Source organism: Arabidopsis lyrata (genome assembly GCF_000004255.2).
Source record: "Arabidopsis lyrata subsp. lyrata unplaced genomic scaffold ARALYscaffold_1, whole genome shotgun sequence".
Lineage (NCBI taxonomy): Eukaryota > Viridiplantae > Streptophyta > Magnoliopsida > Brassicales > Brassicaceae > Arabidopsis > Arabidopsis lyrata.
Genome location: NW_003302555.1, coordinates 10,179,489 through 10,201,817, shown reverse-complemented (window position 1 = coordinate 10,201,817; position 22,329 = coordinate 10,179,489). Strand labels below are relative to the sequence as shown.

The window sequence follows — 22,329 nt, the reverse complement described above, 5'->3', positions numbered from 1 at the left end:
TATTATATAAATTATAAAATAAAGTTATCCAATAAATTTTGTCATGATGTTTTTGAAAAATATATCTTTCCTGAACTCTTTTTTTTATTTTCAAATTGTGTAAACTTTTAAGTATGCAATGGTACTATGGTAGGCCTATGCAATTTGTAAAATTACAACAATTGGAATAAGTAGTTTGAACGCTATTAGATCTATTCAGTGAGTAAAATATTTCATATTAGTTAATGCGATTTGTTTCATGTCATCATTTCTATGGACACCGGATATAGTTCTATAGGACAAAATAATAACTAAAATTGATAATTTTTTCTATTGAAGAACAGGCTGTGTATTTTATTTTATTTTTTTTGCATAACAAGATCTGATTTATATAACAAGGAACTCAGAGACATTAATGATATGATCATGATTCAAACAACAATCTAGTCTCGAGGTCGCGTGTGTAATCTGCAACGAACGCAGTGTATCTGGTAGGGGGAGGAACGTCGTCGTTTAGCTTCTCGTATTCCCATGTCCACTTGGCAATACAAACTTGATCACCTTTAGGAACAACGTCAAGTGTTATCTTATAGCTCTTATATTGCTTCAACACATCTCCTTCAAGAGCTACGAAAGATACCGACTTGTTCTCTTCGTCTACCTCTATCTTCTCTTTGATCTGCTCCATCTTTCCATCTATAATAAATCCAAAATAATCGATGGAAGTCAAGAACTAGAAAAATAAAGACAACTAAGTTAATAGTACATACCAACGATGAAATTCCAGATCTGAATAGAGGAGTTGGATGTGGGATCTTCACGATGAACAGAAACTGCCTCTGTCTTGTCCGTGAAATTTCCTTCTTTCTTTTTGAAAGTCTTGAAGAATCTCTCAGCGGTCATGTTCACTTGGATCTCCAGTTCGAGAGTCTGGACACCAGGCATGGCTTTACGATACCCTAGTCAATGACGCTGGCTCTTGTGTTATCTATCTTTACCATAACAAAAAGCATAGAGTAAAACAAAAAGAAGAGAGAAAAAAACAAAAAAAAAAGAGGTAGGTGCCGTCTTACGTAACAGTTTCTTGATAAGCATAACACGTGTTTGCTGACTTTGGTTGGCTCGACAATTTACTATTGTACATTACACTACACCAATGTAATAATGCTTATCAACTAGAGATTAACATCGTGACAAAATTCGAGAAAGTAGTTATAAAAATGGTAAGTGTATCAGGAAGCGTAATTTTCATGTTAATTTTGTTATATGAGGAGATCACCGCTGTGGCCTAGTGGTAAGAGAGAATTGGAGAAATGTTGGAAGGAAGTAACCTACGTTCGATTCATCCTGAAAATAAAATTCACATTTGTCTGGGAAATTTATGTTTGGACCAAAATTCACATGGTATCCATGATTAGGCTAACTGCATACGGGCATTAATCAGAAAGCATTTCAAACTCGGGGTTAGACAGTATGGTAGTCCAACACCTAAGTGTTGACGACGAGTTCACATGATAACAGTTCAGTATGTTTCCTCCAACGCTAACCGGATCAACCGATCGGGTCTATAAAAAAAAAAAATGGTTACATGAGACTATGAGATTCTAATTTATTATATTAGGACGCAATATGATAAATTACACGTCCACACTATATATGACGCCACACGAAAACAAAACATGTTACAAAAATTTATATGTTTTCCATAATAATTAAACGAAGGAAAAATTCAAGAATGATTAAATATTCCTTTTTAATATTTTCAGTTATTTAATTTTTTTTTTTATTTTTAATTAATTTTCATTAACTAAATTTCCTCTCAAATCTTGTCATTGAACAAATTGACTACCATTGAAAGCCAAAATTATTATTTTTTATTCAAAATGCAGAAAAAAAAATCCAATTACTAAAAATGCAGAGATATGTAAAAAAAATAAGAAGATCAGATCTTGTTTTGTTTATCACTCTTTATGAAAATTTTGAATTGGTTAAAAAAAGAAATATCAAAAACAAAACCAATATCTGTTCTAAAAGCTACAAAGTACTCAATGTTTTCACTTTTCAGTTTTCACCATCCCAAAGAGGAAATTTTAGAAGACAAATGTATTTACAACACAGTTACACTTACACACTAAACGTTGGGCTTAGCCCATATTCAGCCCACACCTATAAACCATGCATGACGCTGTCTCTGAGATACGTTCTTGTTTCGGATCAAAATCAAACCGGTATATAAACCGGTTTGGGTAAGTGCATCAAGAAAATTGATGAAGAGAATATGCCGTTGGAGTAGAGAGAGTTAAGGAAGAAGATTCCGTGAGTCATTCGCATCTCTCTGACTCTGATTCTCTCTGCTTCTACTTGTTCCTTCTCTATCTCTCCCTCTTTATAGCATTTCTTCTTCAACAATTCTTATAGAGTTTTTACGGCTATTCCTTCAGGTTAGATCTCTCTCTATAATTTTGCATGTTTCTATTTAGCATATAACATTTCGTTGCTTCTTCTTAGCTTTGCCTTTAAAATTTGTTCAAAACGTTATATGCTTTGGTTATTCTGTATTCATTAGTCTCTATCGTGGATCATTTGTTCTGCATTTTTTATATCTCAAGTCCATTATTCACATAAAATTCATACGCAATTAAAAAAAAAAACAGATACAATTTTCTGGTCATTGAGAATTGAGCAATCAAATTTTAGGTGTTGACTTTGAAACCAATTTCTCTCTGGCGAACACATGTATGCCCAATAATTATAGTTTAATTTATGAATATTTTTGTTTTGTCATCAGAACAGAAGAGAACAAAAGAGGCAACAAAGTAGTTGGATTGTTCTGGTATCGTATAGAGAGATTTTGGTTCTGTGTGGTTTCAGGAAGATTTCATGAGCCTCCAAAATGTATCAAAGTCAAGCAATAATGCCCTTGAGGGTATCCATGGGGTTCATGTCACGTCTCATTCGCCCTTCTCATTTGAGAAGACAACTCAAGTTAGTGACTCCAAATCCACAGACATGGAATCAAATCAGAGACTGCTCATCGAGTGAGTTACTTAACATTAATTTGTGACATTCTCAGCTTTCGAAATGGTTTCAATTCCTGACTTGTTTTCTCTTTTACAGACGTTTTTGGCAACAGAGACCTCCATGCTTAAGGCCAATCTGTTGCAGCATCCGCGGTACGAATCCTTCCATTTTTGTTTTTGGTCTTTTATCTTTCCAACCTCAAGATGGTTAATCGGTCTTTTATTATGTAACCGAAACATATGACAGGTGACCAGAGTGTCTTAGAAACAGCTGCTAATGTGGCCACTTCACTTCCTTTCATATTCCTCGGTTTGCAGGCACCAAGGTAAAATGTTCTATCTTTGCAAAAATCATTTCAAGTAGAAAGATTCTCTGACAAGATACTATGCAATGTAGGAAGAATCTGAACACAAAGGTGTACGCAAACTCCTTAATTGGAGTTGGAATTGCATCGAGTCTGTATCATGCCTCTAGGGGAAAGTTGAGGAAGTACCTGAGATGGGTAGATTACACAATGATAGCCACAACAACAATAGTAAGTTCCACTCTTCTTAACCCATCTCCAAATTCTTCTTCAGAAAATTTAACCGATTAAATCTGGTGTGTGTGGACAGTGTCTCTCAAGGGCTCTAAGGAATGAGAACCCAAAGTTTTTGATGGCTGCATCAGCTTTAGTTCTACCTTTTCAGCCTCTCATGGTCTCTGCTGTTCACACTGGAATGATGGAGGTCGCATTTGCTAAAAGAAGCTTAAAGGATCCAGATCTCAAAACAGCTCATAACGTACACAAGATGTCTTCATTGCTAGGAGGTGCCTTGTTCATAGCTGATGATTTCTTCCCCGAGACACCATTCATTCACGCCGGCTGGCACCTCGCTGCAGCCATTGGAGTTGGAACATGCAATAAGCTTCTTGAGTAGATCAAGATTTCCGAAATTCCTACAAAACTTCTCTATTCTTAAAACATTGAAACAAATGGTTTCTCTGTTTCTCCTAATCAGTCGACACAACTAAGAAGCATTCTAGACTTATAGTCAGTAATCTCTATGTAAGAAGTAGATCATCATTCCCAAACAAAAGAGATTATTGAATTATAAGAACTTGTTGCCAACAATGAACAACAATCATAACAATTGATCCAAAAGTCGAAATCAATAGACTATCGCAGACAACAAAACGAATAGCAAAGAACCAATTCTATCTCTTTCCCACATCAATCGTGAAGTGTAGCCATGATATCTTCATCCCTATACAAAAGGAACCTGCAAAGAGAAACGAAACACATAGTGAAATAAGTCACTGAAACTTATTTTTCTCAGAGGAATTACATCGAACAGTTTAAGAACATACTCTTTCTCTCCTAGCTTAACTTGAGTACCACCGAATTCAGGCAAAAGAACATTGTCTCCTTCCTTAACCGAAACAGGAATCAGATTCCCAGCTCTGTCTCTAGCTCCAGGACCAACTGCTATCACTTTCCCGGAATTCAACTGCGTTCGATCAAATCCAACAGATTTATAGTTCGTCCAATCGAAGAAACAGATAAAGATGAGAATTTTTCAAGAAACCCGTTTACCTGAGATGATTTCTCCGGTAAGAGAATGCCGGAGACGGTCTTTGATGGTGGAAGAATCTTCTCCACCAATACACGGTTGAGAGTCGGGATCAAACGCTTCGCCATTTCTCTCTGCTTCGACGACGACGACGGAGATCGGATTACGAAAATGTTGCTCTGATTGAGTTGGTAAAAGAATATTCTAGGGTCTAGGGTTTAAGCAGAAGAGGTGTTTTGGATTTTAGGTTTTTAAGGTTACTTGGACTTTACGTGGCCCAGGCCCATTAAGTGTTTTTAACAAACATGTTCTTGTTCAATAATGTTGTCAAATTGTTGGATAAAAATAAATGTTATTTTACTAAATATCACGTTAAATCATAAAAATCACTTTTTTAAGATCAAATTTGATACCGTTTTTGAGATTTTTTACAGAAATAAGGACACTACAATTAGATAACAAAACAAAAAAAAAACGAAATCTACGAAAACAATCATATTATGAAAGAAAACCACATGAGAAAATGAAATCAACAGTAGGCGCGAGCATTCGCCGAAAAAGACACAACTATACGAAGAGTTAAGCGAGTTCGATCGCCAATTGAAGCTCCCAAACACGAAAATGTCATTATTGTTTCCACAAGTGAACCGCTATCCAAAGTAAGCTCTCAGTACCTCAAAATTTATCTTAAGTATAGAAAATACATTGCTCAATCCGTAAATAAAATTATCATGAGTTTTGCGTTTGGGTTTACAAACAAAAAAAATATACTTCGAATACTCAAAGTTGTGGTTGACTGGTTGTGGGCGTTCGTTTAAAAAAAGTAGACATTAAATACAAATATAAACCTAAATGTCGTCAACACTCAACAGACAATTGATGTCTAAATCGATGGTAAAGTCAGTTTGTAGAAAGACAATGCACGTATGCAGAGCATTTTAGACCACATATATAGGTTTTGAGCTAACAATCTTGAATAGAACAATTACTTTATTACATAGTGATGTCTCTAAGTCAGCCCAAAAATAAATGAATTGACAACCAACTGGAAAATACTGATGCAACAAAAACTTCATTCCGTGTTAATTAAAACTTATTTCCAAAACCAATCGTGCATTCAACTTTTATTTCCATTCTTAAATTTCAAAACTAAAAAAGCTTAAACGAAAATTGAACTAAAATTTGTATTGGATGGCATGGCCCTATCTCTAACTAATTTGTTGAACAATATGGAAAAGAAAAATTCTGACACTTGGAGGTCCCTAAAGTGGGCAAAGATGATAACAAAGCAACACGCAATCAAAAGCTCAATGTGTCTTTTAGGAGGTCCCTAAAGTATAATAAGTATGGGTGATAGATCTCATGACAATGATGAAGAAATGGATAGGCACTATAGCATAAAGATTCACCTTAATTATCATCCAAGCAAGAGTGTAAAATAAAAAAGAGGATCTTGACACTAACATCGTATCGAATCTCACCATAAATTCAAAGGGAACATTACAAGCCTTGCATCGTGCACCGACCTTTTTACTTTGAAAAATTAGGAGGAGATCATTCACAACACCTAATAAGACAAGAGCCAAGTTTTAGCCATTGGTGGGTTTAAAGTTCTTTCTTGAGGTGCCACGCTATTATATAAATTTCTTAGATAAGAAAAAAAAAAAAGGGACTTATTTCACATTGATGTTTGATTAGGAAGCTACAAATCAAAAGTTATCCACCAAACGAATGGCATACGACTTGCTGTAGCATCTTTTTTTTTGGTATTTTATTTCTGTGTTTGTTTTTCCTTCTTTCTTATTGTCAATTCCTCTCATGGTTGTTTATTCGCTTGAATATTAAGTTTATGAACTGTTGATTCACATTAACGATATTAAAAGAAAAGTATTGATTTCAATTCATGAAATGATTTTTATAATGCACATGTAAAGTCCAAACGATCTTAGTTTTTTTTTTCTATTTATTTACTCTAATCTACATAGAGCCGGAAACAATTTTCAGACTATTCTCTTTGGAAATATTTCTTCTTCCAAGTGGACTCGAACTAAAGATTTCCTCTTTCAGGGAAACCATTATACCAAAAGTCACTTGATTAGTTTTTAGTTTATGCCATGTTATACTAAAAACCATTTGAGTCTATCCTTATTTGTTATGATTGTGGGTAGATTGGTTTGAAGATTTAGGTTGTATAGGTACAATTTATATGTAGTATATATGAAAAAAGAATACAGCATCTAAATTCTAAAGTCTAATTTTCTTTACTACAACCGAAGAAAAAAATTGTTAGGACTTCACATTTGGGATGAAATCCACGTCTTGTCTTTAAAATTTTATTAAAACTGTAGACGTATAGAAAACTGGTACAGCTCTTTTCAGTCACAGTTACGTATATTTTCATAAAGATAAGAACGTGATGCTAACAAACAAAAACCAAAATTGCATCAACACATCACGATAATGCAAAAACCAAAAAAACATATCAAAGACAAATCCGTATAAGTGGTTTGATGTACTATCAAGTTGGTTCCGAATAGGGGTTGAAAGAAGGTTGAAATAATAAAATCGCAGGACCGATCTTGTCAGTCGTCACTTTCTCAAGTCGCATTATTATTTTTAGGGACCCTTATTTCTTACTATTGGACGATTGGGTCACACCGGTCAGATTGTATGGTTGTAACTTGGAAGGAAATAGACATTGGCCTCTTCCTTTTTCACCCTTATTTGAATATTTGCTAATCAGCAGTGTCTCATTTGACATTTGCCGCCTTTGTCCCACCTTCTCATTTTCCTGCTAATTTGAATTCAACATTTTGATTATCTTATCAATAGCTAGTACATCATCTTTTGCTAGAAAAAGACCAAAAAATCATTGGCAATACAAAAATATATGATCTACTGGAGTTTTTTAGAAAAATTAAAACTATGAGGTAAATTGTCGGTTGACAAATTTTGTGGCTGCACTTATGCATATAAACAACCCAATTGAATCATTCAAAAATGGCACCCCGTCATAATTTAGCCTTCTTCCCTTAAGTTTTTTTCATATATATATATATATTTCATATATATTTAAGAAGATTGAGTTAAATAATTGATATTATTATGTTGAATGCATAATTTTGTAAAACGATATTTGTATCTATACTGCTAATTAGATTCTAAGCTACTCTTTGTTAGTTTGAATTTTTTTTTATAGCTAAAATTAGACTATCTGTTATAGCTTTACCAGTTCAATGTTGTAGGTTTATAGTGTGGTTTCTACGTCGTATTTTAGTGTTGCATCGTTCAACAAATATTTATTGGGTCCAGACTAGGTAAAACAACATGAAGAAGTTTCATTTTCTACTTCTCTTTTTCTCAACGCAAAAAATTTCAGGCTCTTTATGTGTGTAATATTTATGTGCATTCCTAAATCGCCATGTTTACCCTAAGTTTAGAGTTTTGAATAGATGTACATCCCTTTTGGTAATTTGTGACCATTATAAAATATCTTTATTGATTATACTATACAAGATGATCTCCTTATTTCTCTATATATTATTAAATGCGAATACTATAGATTCCTAAAAAAGTCGATGACTTGTCTAGTGGAGGAAGCCAAGAGATTCATGTGTCATGTCTGAAACATGGGTTGTTATATGCATTTTTTTTTTCATTACATACATGAACATTTATGTATCCTTGAGCTAATATTTATTTAATTAACAAGAATTTAACTATGGTTTAACTCGCAGCTATAATATATTTCAGAAAATTTAACTTTAAAATGTGGATAGATGGTCAACAATAGAGTCACGCGAATACATTCACAAGTGCGCAATGTGCATACATTCCAAAAGAGTTGGGTATCAGATCCTTTTTCTATGAATAACTCCATTCATGTCCCGTTACTTTTCCCTTTTGTTTCTTTCTTCTGCTATTCTTTTTCAATTTATCAATTCGATTTGGCCTACCAATATCCATACCATTTATAATATTCATTTACTTGTATTATTTGGCTTCGTGTTCATTGCCCTCCCATGTGACGTGGTACACGTTTTCATAGATCATTCTCATTCTTCTTATTATTCTCTCTTTACACAATGATTTTGATTTTTTTCGCACCGAACCAAAACAACGTTATAAGAAGAAAAAAACATAAGCATACTTAGTTAGGGTTTTTAACGATGCAAAGGAAACGAGGGGTAGGAGATGAACAAAGCATACAGAATTTAAAAACCAAATGGAATAAATTCTATTAATTAATAATAGTATAAAATATTGATAGAACTGGTGAAGCGAAAAATAAATGTTATTTAAATGGATATAATAACTATTTAAATTTGATCAGATGTTTCCTATGATTTACCAAGCCAAAACATTTTTGTTCGATGTACAAAACTAAAAACAAAAATCTTCCAAAAAATATATGTCAATTATTTTGTTGGTATAGAGATAAATTGTGGTCCGGCTTCATGAACCAGAACTAGAAATAATATCAAAATTATAAATTCTCTCGATTTCTTCTCAAATCCCGATTTAATATTAGTTTCTCAAGATTTCATCTTTCGATTTCGATTTTATGTCTCAATTGGTTTTTGTCAACGAAAATTCATGACTAAATTGAAAATCAACATAAAATTGAGCATTTTAATCACCGGATACAGAGTTCATGCTTTAAATCAACGAAAATGAACAATTGATGATTTAAATGACATTTTTCCTATTTAATTTTACCATTATATTGCAATAAACTGATTCATAAAGCCGGTTAATTATACCATTTCACCGCAAAAAAAAAACAATTAGAATTCATAATGAATCTACACCAATGCTCACTTTTTGCTCCACCATTTTTAGATGGACCCAATAATAATCAGTGGGTCAAGAATCTTGCAGTTTGGATTATAACTTATCAAAAACAGTTTGGTATTTTGACTCAATCCTATACATTGAAACCAAATTTTAAGCAAATTGCATTAACTAATTAGTTCATTTGATCCTTCACTGGAATCGCAATAATTATGTCTAAGGGTGGTTTTTATTCATATATATATAATTATAATATTAGCCAGCTGGATTGATTCAAATATGTAGGTTAAAATCGTAGGTTTTTGCCGTCCATATAATCGACGTGTTTTTTGTCGACGTAGATAGGTTTGGTTGGAATTTTTTCTATTTCTTTTATAAGTGTGGTTAGATAATTCATCTTCTATGAATATGTAAATAATTCTTTAATTTTGGTCCCCTCGTTTCTTTCACCAGAAACAAGGAATGTCCGAGTTTCATTTATTAAATTAATATATACTTGATCTGATTCACACGAGAAGACAATCGTCGAGTAACAAACTATAATACTAGTATCACTTACTTATACGATCATGGTTCAATATCACTTACTAGCTAAACTTATACGATACTTCATAATGTACTTGTTTTATTTAATTTTGTCAGCAATGAAACTGTGAACTATATCTTAGAGATATATATGATATTTTTAGAGATAACGATTGACATAAAGAACGAATAATGGATAAATTGTTACATATTTTTCATCTGTTTCATAATAAGTGTGGTTTTAACAATTTTCACTCGAATAAAGACAACACATTAATTTTTTTCTTAAACTCTTTAAATCAAGTCGACTCTTGATATTCTTCTATAGAAAGTGAGGCTTTTGATAATTTATACTATATAATACTTTAGATTTATAGTTTTTTTTTTTTTGTGGGCTCGACTCATAAACCCAACGATGATAAATCAAAAATCATAAACTTTCTTTTTGTCCGGATGAATGTAACAACTAACAACAACCCCTAGTGCATGTGGACTAGTTCTTCGTCTCTTTGTTTGTTAGCGATATCAATGGGTACATGACCAGATAGATACATTTATGCATTATTGTTACTCAAATTGTCTTAGTTGTTATGTTTTCAAAACGTAATTAAGCCATTTATTTATTATTCGTAGTATATAATACTATTACTTAAGTTCTTACGTTCTTAAATTGTGGAAACTAATTAAGACTGTTATAAATTATTGTTACAAATATATATATATATATATATATATATATATGTTGTAACTTAAGTACTATATATATATATATTATATATAGATATAGTGTTATAATTAGTACTTATCGTACTTAATAAAAAATACTAATCAGTTGTTGTTTATTATTTTCTACACAAATAAAAACCATTCAACTAAAATAGATATATTGTTCAGTCGCTTCACAAAACTATCCATCTACCATAAATGATCATAACTATATAATTCTGTTTTTTTTTTTGTCTCTACAAAACCAAGTTTACTACAACCAGTTAAATTTGCTGAATATGCATTATTACAAGTTCTCAAGGTGGCGATGTGAAAGATTTGGAGCATATATAGACACGAATCAGTTTCTTATGTTTTTTTTATATATAATAGTATAACACGAATCAATACTCATAGGGTAAATAATAAACAAACGCCAAAAACAAAAGACAAAACAAAACGGAATATCGGGTCAAATTACAAAATTTGTTTTCCTTACAGAGACAACAGTACGTGTAACTTTCCGAATTTTTTTTTTCTTACCAAAAATAAAAGAGAGGCCAACAAGATAAGATACCATTATAAAATGTTAAAGACCGACCCGAAAGAATGCTAATGTTTAAATTATCAGCAAAGAGCCAAGAGAGGAAACATCACACATTGGTGACAAAAATTCTTAGGAAAACCAATTAATTATGGAGGTGCACAAGGTGGTTGCTCCACCACATAAGAGCACGGTGGCGAAGCTTAAGACAAGACTGAAGGAGACCTTCTTCCCGGACGATCCCTTAAGACAGTTCAGAGGACAACCAAACCGTACCAAACTCATACGCGCCGCTCAATACATTTTCCCTATCCTCCAATGGTGTCCTGAGTACAGCTTCAGACTACTCAAATCCGACGTCGTTTCAGGTCTCACTATCGCCAGTTTAGCTATTCCTCAGGTACGTACGTAGCAAAAAGCCGACGACGACCCATTTCACGTTCCGATCAATAACGACCACCATTTAATCCAATTCTTGATTTTTTCTTCTTCTTGGTTTTCATAAAAACAGGGGATAAGTTACGCGAAGCTAGCAAATTTACCACCAATCGTTGGTCTATGTGAGAATCTAAAAGTGAAATTGATTAGAATTATCCTTTCATACACATGAAACATTATAGACTATTGAGCGTTACATAAACACGTGTGTTGATGTATGTGTAGACTCGAGCTTTGTGCCACCGTTGGTATATGCGGTCTTGGGAAGCTCAAGAGATCTAGCAGTGGGACCAGTCTCCATAGCGTCGTTGATCTTAGGATCCATGCTAAGGCAACAAGTATCACCCGTAGACAATCCTCTTCTCTTTCTACAGCTAGCCTTCTCTTCTACCTTCTTTGCTGGTCTCTTTCAAGCCTCTCTTGGAATCCTCAGGTTATAAATTTATATATTTACCCAAAAAGTTACTTAGCTTTACATTAACCATGTTTTATATCTGTTGAAATATTTGTGTGTATGTGAGGTCAATATTGGGCATGGCCTAGGCTAGTGGCAGTCTGTAGGGTTACATATACACACTAGTATAACTAAACGTTAAATGTTGTCGGTGCTTATATTACTTGCCTTTGAAGATTAGGAACAAATTTAAGATTGTTTTTACGTTTTATACATATTTAGAAGATAATTATCATATTATTGACCCTAGTCCAAAGTATAATAAGCTTTTTAGAAAAAGTGATAAAGAATAAATCATATATTATTACTATTCTATCACTAATTAAAAGATATGGATTTCATAAAATGTTCTAAGAAATATGAATGTGTATTTTAACATAAATATGAAATAATTCATGATCAAACAAAAAGAGTAATTTGCACCACCAAGTGTCAATGGAGAAGATGTTGTTTAAGAAAAAGAAACATTGTGTGTACTTTTTTTTTTTTTAATGTGTAGGCTGGGATTTATAATAGACTTTCTATCAAAAGCGACCCTAATAGGGTTTATGGGTGGAGCAGCCATAATTGTATCACTCCAACAGCTAAAGGGTCTGCTTGGGATAACTCATTTCACAAAGCAAATGAGTGTGGTCCCTGTTCTCTCCTCTGTTTTCCAACACACCAACGAGGTTTCTCTTCTTCTTCTTTTTCCTAATTCCTCTGTTTTAGTCAATTTTGATTTACAATGTTATTAATGGTACTATTGTGCAGTGGTCATGGCAAACAATTGTGATGGGAGTTTGCTTCTTGCTCTTCTTGCTCGCGACACGTCACCTCGTATGTTGCTTACCTCTCACTATTCATTTGTCATTTTCATTCTCCATCAATATGCATGTACAACATTTGTTACGATGGACCGCCATTGTTTCTCTAAACCTTCTTCCCGCCATAAATAACGAACTAACTGTTTTGGAGTAGTAAAACAAATAATTATTTCATCAAAAAGTTAATTATGGTAAAGATTTGATTAGTTTAATGATTATATAGCTGTTACATACTTTGCTCTGGTTTTGTTCTTGTTCCCCTGTTTCTCATGAATATTATGCAGTCAACCAAAAAAAAAACACTATTACATAAAGAGATTTTTTTATATATAAATAATTCACATTTATTCACAAATCGAAAACGAATAAATGACATTTAAATGTTACATTAGGATGTCAAAACTAGTTTTATGAACAGAAAACATCAAAGATATTAATTTAGATGCACCGAAACATATATCTTACTGATTTTTGCTTGTCGTCGCTAAAAAATGAATGTTATATTTTAAGAAATTACTGCATGGCGATTTTTTTTTTTTTTGATAATTACTGCGTGGGGATGTCAAATAGTATATTTTAAGTAATAATAAGAAGGAATCTGAATGCAGAGCATGAAGAAGCCGAAGCTGTTCTGGGTCTCAGCCGGAGCTCCACTTCTTTCCGTTATCGTCTCTACACTTCTTGTCTTTGTTTTCAGAGCCGACCGTCACGGAATCAGCGTCGTAAGCTTCCCTCTTCCCCCTATAAACCAATTCTCTGTTTTTCTTTCTCTTTGTTTTGCAGAAATTTTGAAATCTTTTAATTTGTTGATAGATCGGGAAATTACAAGAAGGTTTGAATCCACCGTCTTGGAACATGCTTCAGTTTCACGGTAGTCATCTCGCACTCGTCGCCAAAACCGGACTCGTCACCGGAATCGTCTCCCTCACGGTATAGTTTTTTTTTTATTCTTTTCAAACGCAACTTTTACGTGAGAAATAAATATATCACATTTTCGAAATATAAAACAAATTTTATGTTTACATAAAATACATTTTTACTATAAATGCAAAATATTTGGCGTTTACTTTTATAAGTTAAAGAAAATCATTTTGATTTAAACGTTTAAAATTGTCGGTTCAAGTTAAAAACAAAATTTGTGGGTTCACTTGACTAAAGATATGAAAAAGATTATCTTAGCGTAAAAAATGTAGAGTTTGAAACAATTGTTCACCTGACTAAATTAGTAATGGAACAGGAAGGAATCGCAGTGGGAAGAACATTCGCAGCGCTAAAGAACTACCACGTAGATGGAAACAAAGAGATGATCGCCATTGGTCTAATGAACGTAGTAGGCTCTGCCACATCTTGCTACGTCACAACCGGAGCATTCTCTAGATCAGCTGTAAACAACAACGCGGGAGCTAAAACCGCGGTTTCAAACATCGTGATGTCGGTCACGGTTATGGTTACGCTTCTCTTCCTAATGCCGCTTTTCGAATACACTCCCAACGTGGTCCTCGGTGCCATCATCGTGACCGCAGTCATTGGTCTAATTGACCTTCCCGCGGCCTGTCAGATATGGAAGATCGATAAATTTGATTTCTTTGTGATGCTTTGCGCGTTCTTTGGTGTCATTTTCCTATCCGTTCAAAACGGTCTCGCCATTGCGGTAGGGCTATCGTTGTTCAAGATATTGATGCAAGTAACAAGGCCGAAAATGGTTATAATGGGTAATATTCCGGGAACGGATATATACCGGGATCTTCATCATTACAAAGAAGCACAAAGGATCCCAGGATTCCTCGTCTTAAGTATCGAATCTCCTGTCAATTTCGCCAATTCTAACTACCTCACTGAAAGGTTAGCTGTAAACTACGATTCTTTTCTATATGACTATATACAATTTGGAAGTTCGGATACATTAGATTTTGATCTCTTAAAAGAAAATGAACCGCGATGTTTATTAAATTGTAATGGCAAACGGAATCTGAATTACTATACAAGAACCACATTTCTTAATAACTATGTTGCATTGATATATAATATACTAACATTCTCTGCTTTTGTGTTGCATAAAAAATTTATAGAACATCTCGTTGGATTGAAGAATGCGAAGAAGAGGAAGCTCAAGAGAAGCATTCTAGACTTCAGTTCTTGATTCTTGAAATGTCAGGTTAGTCTTAATAAAATCCTATTAGAATTCCATAACGGAAATGTGATTAGAGTTAAGGTAATAAATAAGGGACAAGGTAAATTCATTCATTAACAATTGGTTTTAGTTTTCTTACGAAAAACCCATAAAACTTAAGTAAACCAATATATTTCAACTAGCTAACTTTGTTTTTATATATGTTAAAGCCGTGAGCGGTGTAGACACAAACGGAGTCTCCTTTTTTAAGGAACTGAAGAAAACAACCGCGAAGAAGGACATTGAGGTAAAAAAAGTTGTTTTCACAAACAGGTTTTTTGTCACTGATCCAAGGGAACTAATTAGATTTTGATATAAACCGGATATTTATTTTATGTGTGAAGCTTGTGTTTGTGAACCCTCTAAGCGAAGTGATGGAGAAGCTACAAAGAGCTGACGAACAAAAAGAGTTCATGAGACCCGAGTTTCTCTTCTTAACCGTCGCTGAGGCCGTTGCGTCGCTATCTCTTAAAGGGCCACCTCTCAATAACGTTTAACTGTAATTTTTTGGGTCGGTCCAAAAATGATATTTAACGGATGGTTAAATTTTTCCTTTTTGTCTCTTTTCATCTTTTCATTTCAGTACAGATGTAATGTTATGTTTCTCTCTCTCTCTTTCCGGTAATGATTTTGGTCAAGATTACAAGATATGTTTAATATGAGTTTCGCCATTTTGTAGTATTACTTTGCCATATTTAGTCTCCGAGGATAAAATTGATCTTGAAATCGAATTGATGAATTGAATCTTAGCTAGATCAAAAGGATTATATGTGTATATATATATATATATATATATATATATATATATCAAATTTAGTTATGAAATAAACTGATTCAAAAAACTATATAGGTAATAGTTTGTATTAAGATAATTAATTTTTATAATATTAGAAAATATGGCAAAGATGATCAAATCATGAACCAAATTGTGTTAAGAACTTTGCCAAGCTATAGCTTACAAAGTCGATGAGTTTTTAATTGTCACAAGGGATATGAAACTGACGTAGATGAATCAAGAAGAAGCAATTACTTTCAAGAAGACTTCAAATCAGCTATGCGTCTGCATCAACAACGTCTTGTATGTTTCGAAGCAAACTATACAAAGATATATACATGTGTAACGTTTTAGGCAAGAGTTTTAATGTCAAAATAAAACTGATCTATAAATCGAATTGATTATTTAGCTAGATTAAAAGATGAAATGAACTAATAACATAGATGATTACTCTTTTTTGTGAAATCATTAAATTTTTCTGAAGTTGTAATAACATTGTGAAATAATCTATGCAGTTCAATCGAATACATTCAAAGCTGTAGTAACATTGTGACTTCTATGAAAAAAAATTCTTGATACGGTCACGTGAAGATCTTTTAGACTTCATATCGCATAAGGTATCCTTTTAAACTACTACTTTCCCGACAACAACAAAGAAAAAACTCGTACCTTTTAAAAACAAAAGGCCAGATAGAATGTATCTGATAAGCCTTATGAAAGAAAATGGACAGGGTGGCTTAAAAGTGTGAACCAATTTCTTGGGAGTGCATATGATGTTATAATTAACCCCTAGCTTAAAAAAAAAGACGATTGGAAATCAAAATTCAAATTTTGGTCAACCTAGTTAGGCAAATATGACCTGCAACTCTGCAAGCCCCTTCTTTACCAATTTATAGTAATCTTTTGCTCCTTAATCACGTGTTTAAATCACCACTACGACATTATTTTTATGCTTATATTTGTGTTTACGTTTATTTTGTTTCTGTTTGGGCCAAATGCCCATTCATATGAGAAACCAAGCATAGTAATAATGAGTCAGTAGCCCAACTGCCCAAGAAGCATATAACAAAATATTATGTTTACTTTTAGATAAAACCAAACCTCTTTTTTGGGAAAAACCACAATATCTATTACTTTTAGAAGCATTTATCAAGGACTCACAAAATTCACGGAATGGAAATTTTCATTTACTTGTGACACATATCCTTAAAGAGTTAAAGATATAGTGATAGTTTTAAACAATAGTATTTGGCTAAATAAGTGATTTGTCCTAAATGTACGTGGTGTACTACCGGACTAGTAACTCTTAAAAATCTCCACAATCCACTCTAAAAATTTTCAATCAATTTCGTAACAAATTCTTAACCTATTTCAAACACAATTCATAACCATAAACACTACATGAATCTAATCTGATATTTCTTTATATCATCTTAAGTGGTACAGAAATTAAGGCAAAGTTCAGATATAGATAGTAGGAAAAAAGTACAAAAATAGATAAGATTTATATATGTTAAAAGAAGTAATAAAATAAAAATAGGAACTAATTAGGTCGTCATGTGTTTGCTGTATAAAAAGCTGTAAAGGGACATCTCTCGTAAATCTAAAAATCATCAAATCTTCTCCTTCTTCTCTCTCTCTCACACACTCACTAGCTTCTCTGTTAAAAGCTTCCGTCATCACACAGAGCACATAGACTGACACTAACTCACTTCCTAACGGTTTCCACACTCAAAATTACACTTTTGCCACTCCGGCACACAACAATGATCACATGGCACGACCTCTACACCGTCCTCACGGCGGTGATACCACTCTACGTAGCTATGATCCTCGCTTACGGCTCCGTCCGGTGGTGGAAAATCTTCTCACCAGACCAATGCTCCGGCATAAACCGCTTCGTCGCTATCTTCGCCGTCCCTCTTCTCTCTTTCCACTTCATCTCCTCCAACAATCCTTACGCAATGAATCTCCGATTCATCGCCGCCGATACACTCCAAAAACTAATCATGCTCACTCTCCTAATCATCTGGGCTAACTTCACTCGCTCCGGTAGTCTCGAATGGAGCATCACAATCTTCTCTCTTTCAACACTTCCCAACACTCTCGTTATGGGAATACCTCTCTTGATCGCCATGTACGGCGAATATTCCGGTTCACTCATGGTTCAGATCGTTGTTCTTCAGTGTATAATCTGGTACACGCTTCTTCTCTTTCTTTTCGAATACAGAGGAGCTAAGATCTTGATCATGGAACAGTTCCCAGAGACTGGTGCTTCGATTGTATCATTCAAAGTTGAGTCCGATGTTGTTTCTTTAGACGGACATGATTTTCTTGAAACTGATGCTCAAATCGGTGACGATGGTAAGCTTCATGTTACGGTGAGGAAATCAAACGCTTCTCGGAGATCTTTTTACGGTGGTGGTGGTACTAATATGACTCCTCGTCCGTCGAATCTCTCCGGAGCTGAGATTTATAGTCTAAACACTACTCCGAGAGGATCTAACTTCAATCATTCTGACTTTTACTCTATGATGGGATTTCCCGGTGGTCGGCTTTCGAACTTTGGTCCAGCGGATATGTACTCTGTTCAGTCCTCGAGAGGGCCTACTCCTAGACCTTCGAATTTTGAGGAGAGTTGTGCTATGGCTTCGTCGCCTAGATTCGGGTATTACCCGGGAGCTCCTGGGTCGTACCCAGCTCCGAATCCGGAGTTTTCTACCGGTAGTAAAATTCCAAAAGAGAATCATCATCCTGTCGGAAAATCGAATAGTCATGATGCTAAGGAGCTTCATATGTTTGTTTGGGGATCTAACGGATCACCCGTTTCGGACCGAGCGGGTCTTCAAGTTGATAATGGAGTAAATGAACAAGTCGGAAAATCCGATCAAGGCTGTGCCAAAGAGATTCGAATGTTGATCTCTGATCCTACTCAAAACGGTGAAAACAAAGTTTTTTAACTTTAAATTCTATATTTTTTTGTAATATATTGATACAAATTAATCTCAAACTATATTTGCTTAAATTTGTAGCTGGCCCGATGAACGGAGACTATGGTTGCGAAGAAGAGTCGGAGAAAGTCAAGGAAGTGCCCAACGGACTACACAAGCTTCGGTGTAACTCCACAGCAGAGCTAAACCCTAAAGAAGCTATAGAAACCAGTGAAACTGTACCGGTAAAACATATGCCGCCGGCAAGTGTGATGACTCGGTTGATACTAATCATGGTGTGGAGGAAACTGATAAGGAACCCAAACACTTACTCTAGTCTCATTGGTCTCATTTGGGCTCTTGTTGCTTTCAGGTAACTTAATCAAAAATCAGTTACTAGTGGAAGTTAATTATTATTATGAGATTAGATGAGAGTGATGGTTATGGTAATTTGGATATGAAGGTGGGATGTGGCAATGCCTAAAATCATTCAACAATCAATCTCAATTCTTTCTGATGCTGGTCTTGGTATGGCAATGTTCAGTTTGGGTGAGTCATCTTATTACTCTGTTGTTTTCCGTTAACTCATTTACTTTCTTTCTATTTTTACGCCAATCAAATGTCACAACATACACATTCGTACGGAAAAATTTGTAATTTTTTGGTTGAGGATTCCAATAATTGAAAATGGTTGGTATTTTTTAAGATTTTTTGGAATGGCCCGTTACGGCATGGACCATCCGACAGGTAGGGTCAATGATGCGACATCGTATTATATAAACGGTCGTGGTGGGAGGACATAGCTCGTGTTCTTGATTGTTGTCGTGGTCCCCATATTAAGTGGAAGTTGATTGGACTTACAATGTACATATATGCATCATCATCATCATTTATTGGATTTAGATTACGTTTACATGTATGCATCATTCAGCACTTATTGTTTTGAGTGGAAACGTATTAACTGAGATGTGAAAATGGTGAAGGGTTGTTCATGGCATTGCAACCTAAATTAATTGCTTGTGGAAATTCGACTGCGACTTTTGCAATGGCGGTGAGATTCTTTACTGGACCAGCGGTGATGGCCGTAGCAGCAATGGCTATCGGATTACGTGGAGACCTATTGCGTGTGGCCATTGTTCAAGTAAATTAAAATTATTTTCGTCTGTTGTTAACAATCCCTTTGTAAGAAGTAATTTAACCAAATCTTGTGGTAACATTGTAGGCTGCATTGCCTCAAGGGATCGTGCCGTTTGTATTTGCAAAAGAGTATAATGTTCATCCCGCAATCTTGAGTACAGGGTAAGTAACTAATATTGCATCAATAATAAAACTTTTCATATACAAAAGATAAGATTACTAATATTGTTGATAAGTAACTAATATTGCATCAATAATAAAACTTTTCATATACAAAAGATAAGATTACTAATATTGTTGATGTTCTTATGTGTATTATTGCAGGGTAATATTTGGAATGCTTATCGCACTACCGATCACACTTGTTTACTACATTTTACTCGGGCTATAAGCTCTGTAATGGAGAAGTTCTGCTTGGCTGAAGAGGATAAAGAGAAACAAGATAATTTATCCAAGATTAGTGGAACGCAACTAGCAAATGTAATGTAACACGAGATTTAGTAAAAATTTAAAGGGGCCAAGATTTGATTTGAGGATCCAAAAACCCTTTTCTTGTCTATATATCTTCTAGAGATTACTTGAGAAAGAAGGGGATGGAATGAGAGAGACAAGAGGAGCAAAACAAGGGAAAGCGGACAAAACAGAGGACTAAGATTTGATTTGAGGATCCAAAAACGCTTTTAATTTTTCTCTTCTTTTTTGATAAGAAGTGTAAAAAAAACCTTTGATCATATATTTTGATTAGCAATATTTACTTTTACTTTCAGTTTGTTTAAAATTAAGTAGGTATTCAGTTTTTTTTTTTTTTTTAATGTGTAGGTTATTTCTTTTGACGAAACGAAAGTGTGTTTTTGTATATTTTCCTTTATCATCTCGTATACATTGTTATCACAAAAGCAAAGACTGTTTTTATGAACCCATAATAATCAATTAAATGAAGAAAATGACCTCTTAGGTAGCGATTAGACGTTAAAACATATTAGAATTTGGTTTATTTAATTTTCGTTGTTGTTTCATGACGTATATGCCTAGATTTATATTATATTACATCAAAAGCTATGAACTGAAGAAACTCATATCATAGAATTCGAGTAAGACCAGGAAAAAAGATGGACTCTTTTCTTACAATTCGGCTCTTCATTAAAATAACAAGGGGAAAAGTGAGTTCAAAACATCACTAAACATTTGTAATTTTGTATGAAAACTAATGTGAAAACTAAACATTTGTGTCACTTTAAATTTTACTATGTTTATGTTTGACATATCACTATATACTAATGTGGGCGTTGAGAAAGTTTTTTTCTTTTTTTTTTTCTCAAAAGGAATTTGTCTAGTAGAACTTTAGATGCTGTTTAGACAAGTACGTATTAATTGCCATAATGAGATTGGTCTCATTGGTGTGGGAAGAAGTGGGTTCGGCGGTTTTGCACTCAAAAGGCTTTGTGTCGTCGTTTTAGTAAGCTCTGTGATGTAACACAAGTTTACATATAAAAAAATAAAAACATAAAAGTAATAAAATAAGAAGCAGAAAGTTACTTAAAAGTCAAAAGCAAAAAAATTGAAAGAAAAGTAATAGCTGCTTTATTGGTGTGTGTAAAGTGTTTTACTGATTTTTCATTGTTTTCATACTTTTTTTATCTAGGTATGTTCTCAAATACTCCGTCTGTTTCATAAAAAGTGTCATTTTGACACATTTCACATATATTAAGAAATGAGTTAAATATACAAACATACCCTTATTTAATACTCCCTCCGTTTCGTTTTACTTGTCGTTTTAGAGTTAAAATTTTGTTTCATAATAGTTGTCGTTTTAGGTTTTCGATGCAAATGTTTTGTGAAAATTCCAGTTTTATCCCTACTGTTTTAATGTTTCGGCCAATGAATTTTTTTATAAAATATATTAATAAAGGGTAAAACAGAAAATTTAATATTTTTCTTAATTTGTGTGAAAAAACCTTAAACGACAATTAAAACGAAACGGATGGAGTATACCCCTAATAATTTAAATACACAAGATTTTAGTTTTAGATAAGGGCCAAAATCTAGAAATTAGTTACAAAAGTTGCATCGAAAATGTAAAACGACATTTTTTTTGAATCAAAAATATAACTCTAGAACGACACTCTTTGTAAAACGGAAGAGTATAAGAAAACGATTGAAAATGACCCATTTATTAGGTGACGTAATATGTTAATGTTACTGTTAATATGTTAACTAGAGTCTCCGACTATTACTCCTGATTTTGCGGTGAACGAAGAACCAACCCCAGTCTATTTAAAAACTCAGTTAATATTTTATTGATAGCTTTCTTTATCTCATTTAAGCTCGATTTAAGTTGTAATCGAACAACAACCGTGAGACCTTGTGTGTTCAACCAGTTCTGGTCTTATGGACCAACATTAAGTGTGATTGGTTTTTGAATATAATTTTACTATGAAAATGCATATTTTTGGTTGAAATAGAAACAAGTAATTATAGGTACTACTCCCTAAGTTTAA

The 22,329-nt window shown here is 33.8% G+C and overlaps 5 protein-coding genes across 5 annotated transcripts; 3 read left to right on the top strand and 2 right to left on the bottom strand.

Moving 5' to 3' along the window:
* Positions 1–137: 137 nt before the first annotated feature.
* On the bottom strand, positions 138–1,073 carry LOC9329324 (MLP-like protein 328). The gene is made up of 2 exons (XM_021014018.1): positions 750–1,073; positions 138–675 (listed from the first exon to the last, which is right to left on the bottom strand). The coding sequence occupies exons 1-2, from the start codon at positions 922–924 to the stop codon at positions 404–406; spliced, it is 447 nt and encodes a 148-aa protein (XP_020869677.1). The 5' UTR covers positions 925–1,073; the 3' UTR covers positions 138–403.
* A 1,210-nt stretch (positions 1,074–2,283) lies between these two features.
* On the top strand, positions 2,284–4,091 carry LOC9326617. Its single transcript, XM_021010623.1, has 6 exons — positions 2,284–2,526; positions 2,589–3,017; positions 3,097–3,152; positions 3,247–3,325; positions 3,397–3,535; positions 3,615–4,091. The coding sequence occupies exons 2-6, from the start codon at positions 2,860–2,862 to the stop codon at positions 3,918–3,920; spliced, it is 738 nt and encodes a 245-aa protein (XP_020866282.1). The 5' UTR covers positions 2,284–2,526; positions 2,589–2,859; the 3' UTR covers positions 3,921–4,091.
* Positions 4,067–4,777, bottom strand: LOC9329323 (10 kDa chaperonin, mitochondrial). Its single transcript, XM_021010624.1, has 3 exons — positions 4,577–4,777; positions 4,351–4,490; positions 4,067–4,262 (listed from the first exon to the last, which is right to left on the bottom strand). Exons 1-3 carry the CDS (start codon positions 4,679–4,681, stop codon positions 4,214–4,216), a joined length of 294 nt encoding a protein of 97 aa, XP_020866283.1. The 5' UTR covers positions 4,682–4,777; the 3' UTR covers positions 4,067–4,213.
* Positions 4,778–11,122: 6,345 nt separating this feature from the next.
* Positions 11,123–15,670, top strand: LOC9329322 (probable sulfate transporter 3.3). The gene is made up of 11 exons (XM_021013510.1): positions 11,123–11,521; positions 11,633–11,681; positions 11,785–11,992; positions 12,513–12,684; positions 12,767–12,832; positions 13,428–13,541; positions 13,633–13,749; positions 14,057–14,661; positions 14,889–14,974; positions 15,160–15,236; positions 15,334–15,670. Exons 1-11 carry the CDS (start codon positions 11,273–11,275, stop codon positions 15,484–15,486), a joined length of 1,896 nt encoding a protein of 631 aa, XP_020869169.1. The 5' UTR covers positions 11,123–11,272; the 3' UTR covers positions 15,487–15,670.
* Positions 15,671–17,294: 1,624 nt separating this feature from the next.
* Positions 17,295–20,564, top strand: LOC9329321 (auxin efflux carrier component 7). Its single transcript, XM_021012957.1, has 6 exons — positions 17,295–18,704; positions 18,797–19,067; positions 19,158–19,243; positions 19,678–19,835; positions 19,917–19,993; positions 20,156–20,564. The coding sequence occupies exons 1-6, from the start codon at positions 17,531–17,533 to the stop codon at positions 20,220–20,222; spliced, it is 1,833 nt and encodes a 610-aa protein (XP_020868616.1). The 5' UTR covers positions 17,295–17,530; the 3' UTR covers positions 20,223–20,564.
* The last annotated feature ends 1,765 nt before the right edge of the window (positions 20,565–22,329 follow it).

Excerpts from the sequence above, each read along its gene's own strand:
- LOC9329324 (XM_021014018.1), bottom strand. The coding sequence starts at position 924 with ATGCCTGGTGTCCAGACTCTCGAACTGGAGATCCAAGTGAACATGACC. Across the intron at positions 676-749 it reads GATCTGGAATTTCATCGTTG|ATGGAAAGATGGAGCAGATC; the intron begins GTATGTACTATT and ends GATTTATTATAG.
- LOC9326617 (XM_021010623.1), top strand. The coding sequence starts at position 2,860 with ATGAGCCTCCAAAATGTATCAAAGTCAAGCAATAATGCCCTTGAGGGT. Across the intron at positions 3,326-3,396 it reads CTCGGTTTGCAGGCACCAAG|GAAGAATCTGAACACAAAGG; the intron begins GTAAAATGTTCT and ends TATGCAATGTAG. Across the intron at positions 3,536-3,614 it reads TGATAGCCACAACAACAATA|TGTCTCTCAAGGGCTCTAAG; the intron begins GTAAGTTCCACT and ends GTGTGTGGACAG.
- LOC9329323 (XM_021010624.1), bottom strand. The coding sequence starts at position 4,681 with ATGGCGAAGCGTTTGATCCCGACTCTCAACCGTGTATTGGTGGAGAAG. Across the intron at positions 4,491-4,576 it reads TACCGGAGAAATCATCTCAG|TTGAATTCCGGGAAAGTGAT; the intron begins GTAAACGGGTTT and ends GATCGAACGCAG. Across the intron at positions 4,263-4,350 it reads GTTAAGCTAGGAGAGAAAGA|GTTCCTTTTGTATAGGGATG; the intron begins GTATGTTCTTAA and ends TTCTCTTTGCAG.
- LOC9329322 (XM_021013510.1), top strand. The coding sequence starts at position 11,273 with ATGGAGGTGCACAAGGTGGTTGCTCCACCACATAAGAGCACGGTGGCG. Across the intron at positions 13,750-14,056 it reads CCGGAATCGTCTCCCTCACG|GAAGGAATCGCAGTGGGAAG; the intron begins GTATAGTTTTTT and ends GTAATGGAACAG. Across the intron at positions 15,237-15,333 it reads CCGCGAAGAAGGACATTGAG|CTTGTGTTTGTGAACCCTCT; the intron begins GTAAAAAAAGTT and ends TTATGTGTGAAG.
- LOC9329321 (XM_021012957.1), top strand. The coding sequence starts at position 17,531 with ATGATCACATGGCACGACCTCTACACCGTCCTCACGGCGGTGATACCA. Across the intron at positions 18,705-18,796 it reads CTCTGATCCTACTCAAAACG|CTGGCCCGATGAACGGAGAC; the intron begins GTGAAAACAAAG and ends TTAAATTTGTAG. Across the intron at positions 19,836-19,916 it reads TGCGTGTGGCCATTGTTCAA|GCTGCATTGCCTCAAGGGAT; the intron begins GTAAATTAAAAT and ends GTAACATTGTAG.